Here is a 6,173-nt window from a genome sequence, read left to right as displayed (position 1 = left end):
GGTGTGTCCCCCCCCATAGGGGGGGATAAGGGGCTACCCGGGAAGGAGGGGTGCATACTGTCCCCCTTACCTTTTTGTTGAGACCGGCCCCCCGGGGAGAAGCGGGGGAGAGAGAGACAAGACGCCCGGGGGGTTCCATTCGGATCCAGTTTTCCCCACCCCTTTTGAAGGATAGTTTCAGGGCGGTTTGTTAAGCCAGTAATATTTTCCGGGGGTTTTCAGACCCGATCTAACCCAAGGACAGGCGTTCGGCGAAGAATAGTTGCAGGGGGAGGGCAGCCCCCCGGCGCCCAGGGGGAGGATGACAAAATACGCCCCTTGTCCAAGGGAAGTCTCTTCAATTCTTTATAGCCGGGTTCAATCACCACCGGCGTTTTAGTGGGGGTTTTCCCAGGAAAAGATTACCAGAATATAGTAGGATGTGATCTTCCGGACTTTAGCCTTTGTCAAGGGGCCTGATCCGTAGGGGCCCGACGCGGTTCGGTCTTCCTGCAGACGAGCCAGCCGAGGCGTGTCTCCACCGCCACGGTTCCACCGGTCGTTCTTCTGATTCGACCAGTCACAAATTCATAGTAATAGTCGATGCCGATCAAGACATCGACCAACAACGGCGCACCAGGCCGCTGCTCCAGCTCGGGTTCGGCCAGGGTCCTGTCGGAGGTCCTGAACGATGCCGACCGGATTTTCCCACAAACCTGCGGAATCACAAGCGCCTGTACCAGGGTACTTGCCTCGGTTTGGCCCGAGCTTCCTTCAGCACCAAGCCGGAATTCTACTCTCCTCCATTTACGTTCCGGCCCCACTCGACCGCCAAGAGTTGTGAAGCGACAGCGCTCGTGGGATCCCGTGAGCCCGAGGACCTCGGCGAGATCCTTCCGGATGAAGGAGACTTCGGCCCCCGTGTCGAAGAGACAGTTTACCACCACGTGGTTTCCGTCCGGTCCGTAAGCGCGAGCGCGGACGGTCTGGAGACACCCCCCAGGGGTGCTTCGAGCGGCCAGAAGGCTCTGGTGGGATTGGTCGGACCCCGGTGGCTGAGGATGTTTCCCCGTAGACGGCGGGTGCAGGAGCTGGTGGTGTGGTTGGCGACATCCGTCCACTCCGCACGGACGCCCCGTTCGGCATTCTCTCGCCCGATGGCCAGTCCTTAGGCACTTGTAGCAAACCCCCTTTTCTCGGGACAAGCCCGTTCAGGCTGCTAACGGGTCGGGCGTACATGGACTTGCCTGAAGTCGGCAACTCGGAACCGAGCTGGCTCCCACCCGGGGGTAGACCAGGCGGTGGGAGGATCGGTGGCGGTACCGGCAGCAGCTGATCGCCAAATGGTGGCGACGCTGGAGAAGCGGTTACCTCTCCACGCTGCTCCCGCGCAGGAAATGGACAAGCGACGCCGAAGGTCCGAAACTGAACGACCTTGTCCTGATCCTGGAAGACAATGTCCCGCGGGGGCGATGCCCCCTGGGAATTGTGCTAGAACTTTTCCCCGGCGGCGACGGTGTGGCCCGCTCGGCACGGCTCCGGACCACCATGGCAGAGATAACCAGGCCCGTCGCCAAACTGGTAGTATTGAAACCAGCGCACGTTAATGATGGGAGAACAAGTTCCCCATCCGGGGGGGAGGATGTTCCGTACGGGACGTCACCGACCCCGTCGGCGTGACCCCACCTGCGTCGACGGTGCCGAGCAGTCGCCGACGGAGGGAGATGAATACCCTCGCTCGGCTGGCCCGATCGCTATCTCGGCGTCCGGCTGCCCTGGCCTAGGTCAAAGAGACCCCCTGTGGCGACTGCGGATGACCGTTTGTGCGCCAGACAATGGCTGTTTACGTCATTGCGCCGGTCGCTGGTCAAGAAAGCACTTGGAAGAAACCGCAGATAGACGGGCACGCCCAGAAGACCATCGCGAGGTCAAAGAAACCGGAAGCATAACAACTAATTAGAAACCGACGGCAATTTAGATCGGCGCCATAGATAGCCAGCTCACCCGCTGTGAGCGAGCAGCCCATTGGCGGTCCGAGCGAGCCACCCGCCGAGGCCGCCGGCCCGAGCTCTATATATCCGACCACGAACGAGCGCCGCGAATTAGTATTATCCGTGAAGTTGTCGTAGTTAGTCGAACTCATTGTCGTTTGAGTAACCAACGATTTCTCGTACTGTTGTTCGTCCTGTTATATATTGACTCTCTGTTCGCTGCTGTCGACGGAGTGCGTTCCTCTGATTATTTATAGCCGAATAAACGAACGTATATTCGTTGTGTGTTTCGATCTGCTTGCATCCTACCTGACGCGACCGTCTTCTTGACTACCCAGTATTCGGTTGGCCAAGAAGAATCTACATTATACAGTCCACTCTCATTTGCCCGACGATCGAACGTCTGGCAAATTGTACTTGAGCATCGCGAGCGTACAGAACCCTCCTACGGTTCTTACATTTTGGTCCTCCGAGCCGGAGTCGACAAGCATCGCCCAACGGATATTCGTAATACCCGAGAGGAATGGCCGCAGCAGCAAAAGCATTGTCCAGGAAGCTCGCCGCTAACAAGGCCCGATTGGACCGTCTCCTGACGGAATTGGAAGAGCTCAATATCGACGCGGTCGATGACAACTTGCTGGGTGGACAGCTGGAGTTGACGGAGACTCTCTTCCGTGAGACGGACGCACTTCAAGCGGAGTGGGAGCAAGACCTGGAGGCCGGAGAGCGAAACGCCGCAATCGAAGACTGGGCGAAGAGCCGGAGGCTTTTTTTGGAGGCCAGGGCGCGGGCCCAGGGCCGGTTGCGGCCGAAACAGGAAGATGGACCGTTGCGCGGCGCAAGCTGCAGCGGCGGCAACTTTCGACAAACTGCCGCCTCAGCCAGAATCGGGAATCTGCCGGAACTCACGCTCCCGCAGTTTGATGGGGAAGTATTGGAATTCCCCACGTTTTGGGCGCAGTTTGAGGCAAGCGTCCACGCGAATGCCGAGCTGGACGACGCCACGAAGTTCGCCTATCTGTTGTCGAATACGACAGGGCGAGCTCAGGGTGCCATTGATGGCATCCCCATTACAGCTGCCAACTACCCGCAAGCGGTGGGCATCCTACAGAAGCGATTTGGTCGGCCAAAGATTGTGGCTCGCGCGCACCTCCTGGCCTTGTGGACGGCCCCGGAGTGCCGCGAGATGACAAGACGGGGCATCCAGACCTTGGTGGACGAAATCACCAAGCAGCTGAGGTGTCTTGCTGCGATGGGGAAAGACCCCCACGCCGGCGAGCTTCCGTGGAGCAAGGCCCTGATGCTTGGACTGAAGGAGAAGTTCCCCCGCAAGCTGCAAAGAGCCTGGGACTTAAAGGTCGGGTCCGGGCCCGAGTCTGAAGATAACTTAGAGAAATTCCTAAAGTTTGCCCAATTGCAAGCTGACTCGCTGTCACCACCCGAAGAGTTCAGCCCCGAAGCGGCCCGAGAAAGAAAGGGCGGCGAAGCGACCCGGAAGGATTTGAAGAGCGCCAGGAAGAAAGGGCGAGACCGGGCCACCTCAACGGCTGCGGCGTTGGTGACCTCAGTTCGACGAGTCTGTCCTTTCTGCGAGGGCGACCACGACGCGACAAGTTGCCAGCGATTTCTGGACGCTGACTACTCGGCCCGAACGGGCTTGTCCCGAGAAAAGGGGGTTTGCTACAAGTGCCTAAGGACCGGCCATCGGGCGAGAGAATGCCGAACGGGGCGTCCGTGCGGAGTGGACGGATGTCGCCAACCACACCACCAGCTCCTGCACCCGCCGTCTACGGGGAAACATCCTCAGCCACCGGGGTCCGACCAATCCCACCAGAGCCTTCTGGCCGCTCGAAGCACCCCTGGGGGGTGTCTCCAGACCGTCCGCGCTCGCGCTTACGGACCGGACGGAAACCACGTGGTGGTAAACTGTCTCTTCGACACGGGGGCCGAAGTCTCCTTCATCCGGAAGGATCTCGCCGAGGTCCTCGGGCTCACGGGATCCCACGAGCGCTGTCGCTTCACAACTCTTGGCGGTCGAGTGGGGCCGGAACGTAAATGGAGGAGAGTAGAATTCCGGCTTGGTGCTGAAGGAAGCTCGGGCCAAACCGAGGCAAGTACCCTGGTACAGGCGCTTGTGATTCCGCAGGTTTGTGGGAAAATCCGGTCGGCATCGTTCAGGACCTCCGACAGGACCCTGGCCGAACCCGAGCTGGAGCAGCGGCCTGGTGCGCCGTTGTTGGTCGATGTCTTGATCGGCATCGACTATTACTATGAATTTGTGACTGGTCGAATCAGAAGAACGACCGGCGGAACCGTGGCGGTGGAGACACGCCTCGGCTGGCTCGTCTGCGGGAAGACCGACCCGCGTCGGTCCCCTACGGCTCAGGTCCTCTTGACAAAGGGCGAAAGTCCGGACGACGACATCCTACGTAGATTCTGGGAAATCGAGTCGCTGGGGATAACCCCCACTGAAGACGCCGCTGCGGATGGAACCGCGGCGATGAAGAAATTGGAAGAGGAGCTCCATCTGGACGAGGGGCGGTATTCGGTCAGCCTCCCCTGGGCGCCCGGTGGGCCTGCCCTCCCCTGCAACTATTCACACGCCCGACGCCGGCTCCTGGCATTAGAGCGGCGCCTGAGAACGCGCGGAGAAGATCGCTTGCAGTACGATGCCGTCATGAAGCAATACTTCGACGAGGGTTGGGCAGAACCTGCTCCGGATGCGAGCCAGCCTGGGCGGACGTGGTACCTTCCCCACCACGCTGTCTACCAGGGGGCCGGCAGCGAGCGAAAATGTCGAGTGGTGTTTGATGGGGCCGCTCCGTATAAAGGGATCACACTGAACCGCCAGTTGGAGGCGGGGCCGAACCTCCAGATTGACTTGCTGCGTGCGATTCTCTCTTTCCGCCGCCTTCGGGTAGGTCTGCAGGCTGATATCGAGAAAATGTACCTGCAAATCCGAGTGAGGGCTGAGGATCGAGACGCCTGCAGATTCCTCTGGCGGGATGACGAGCAGAAGATCCGCAAATACCGCCTTACCCGGGTTTGTTTCGGACTGACTTGTTCACCCTTCCTGGCCATGGGAACCTTGCGGTCGCATGCCAAACGGAATCAGGGTTCCCAGCCCCGAGCGGCTGAAGAAGTGTTGAATCACATGTACATGGACGATTTAGCCACTTCCTGCGATTCCGTGGAGGAAGCTCGAAGCCTAGTAGACCAGTTGTCATCTTTGCTCGCCTCCGGGGGGTTCCAGCTGCACAAGTGGCCCAGCAATGCCCCTGCCGCCCTCCAAGACCTCCCACTGGAGAAGACCACGATGGGGGCAGGCGGCCGGCCCTGGAAGGCGTTGGGAATCCATTTGGAGCGTAACGCAGACTATCTGACATTTGCCACCCCGGAGAGGAGACTCCCGGTGGGAGGTGACACAAAGCGACAAATGTTGAGCATCGCGTCGGGAATCTTCGACCCGATCGGATGCCTAGCACCGTTCCTTGTGCGGGCAAAAATTCTCTTCCAGTTGTTGTGGGGGCGGGGACTGGAGTGGGATGAACCACTCCCAGAAGACGTCGAAAGGCCTTGGCTTGAGTGGAAGCGGGAGGGCCGGCCGCCTGCCCCCATCGTGGTCTTCTCCAGTGGGAGGTCTTGGAGGGCGGCAGGGGCATTGCTGGGCCACTTGTGCAGCTGGAACCCCCCGGAGGCGAGCAAAGATGACAACTGGTCTACTAGGCTTCGAGCTTCCTCCACGGAATCGCAGGAAGTGGCTAAATCGTCCATGTACATGTGATTCAACACTTCTTCAGCCGCTCGGGGCTGGGAACCCTGATTCCGTTTGGCATGCGACCGCAAGGTTCCCATGGCCAGGAAGGGTGAACAAGTCAGTCCGAAACAAACCCGGGTAAGGCGGTATTTGCGGATCTTCTGCTCGTCATCCCGCCAGAGGAATCTGCAGGCGTCTCGATCCTCAGCCCTCACTCGGATTTGCAGGTACATTTTCTCGATATCAGCCTGCAGACCTACCCGAAGGCGGCGGAAAGAGAGAATCGCACGCAGCAAGTCAATCTGGAGGTTCGGCCCCGCCTCCCAACTGGCGGTTCAGTGTGATCCCCTTTATACGGAGCGGCCCCATCAAACACCAACTCCACATTTTCCGCTTCGCTGCCTGGCCCCCCTGGTAGACCAGCGGTGGTTGGGCAAAGGTACCAC

At 59.5% G+C, this 6,173-nt stretch overlaps 3 protein-coding genes across 3 annotated transcripts; 2 read left to right on the top strand and 1 right to left on the bottom strand.

The window, feature by feature from the left end:
- Positions 1–451: 451 nt before the first annotated feature.
- Positions 452–1,151, top strand: Tsp_12385 (conserved hypothetical protein; the record flags this gene model as incomplete). Its single annotated transcript, XM_003371028.1, has 1 exon — positions 452–1,151. A coding segment is annotated over one exon (700 nt), but the record flags the coding sequence as incomplete, so codon positions are not given.
- Positions 1,152–1,585: 434 nt separating this feature from the next.
- Positions 1,586–1,939, top strand: Tsp_12384 (putative 3(2),5-bisphosphate nucleotidase). Its single transcript, XM_003371027.1, has one exon. It carries the CDS (start codon positions 1,586–1,588, stop codon positions 1,937–1,939), a length of 354 nt encoding a protein of 117 aa, XP_003371075.1.
- A 1,721-nt stretch (positions 1,940–3,660) lies between these two features.
- On the bottom strand, positions 3,661–5,632 carry Tsp_12383 (conserved hypothetical protein). Its single transcript, XM_003371026.1, has 3 exons — positions 5,010–5,632; positions 4,811–4,955; positions 3,661–4,395 (listed from the first exon to the last, which is right to left on the bottom strand). Exons 1-3 carry the CDS (start codon positions 5,630–5,632, stop codon positions 3,661–3,663), a joined length of 1,503 nt encoding a protein of 500 aa, XP_003371074.1.
- Positions 5,633–6,173: the final 541 nt, after the last annotated feature.

This window comes from Trichinella spiralis, assembly GCF_000181795.1.
Source record: "Trichinella spiralis strain ISS 195 chromosome Unknown Scfld143, whole genome shotgun sequence".
Classification (NCBI taxonomy): Eukaryota; Metazoa; Nematoda; class Enoplea; order Trichinellida; family Trichinellidae; genus Trichinella; species Trichinella spiralis.
This window is presented reverse-complemented; position numbering and strand designations above follow the sequence as displayed.

Coding starts and splice junctions, on each gene's coding strand:
- Tsp_12384 (XM_003371027.1), top strand. CDS start 1,586: ATGATGGGAGAACAAGTTCCCCATCCGGGGGGGAGGATGTTCCGTACG.
- Tsp_12383 (XM_003371026.1), bottom strand. CDS start 5,632: ATGCCCCTGCCGCCCTCCAAGACCTCCCACTGGAGAAGACCACGATGG. Junction 4,956..5,009: donor TCAGTCCGAAACAAACCCGG/GTAAGGCGGTAT, acceptor AGGAATCTGCAG/GCGTCTCGATCCTCAGCCCT. Junction 4,396..4,810: donor CGCCTCCAACTGGCGGTTCA/GTGTGATCCCTT, acceptor GAATCTACGTAG/GATGTCGTCGTCCGGACTTT.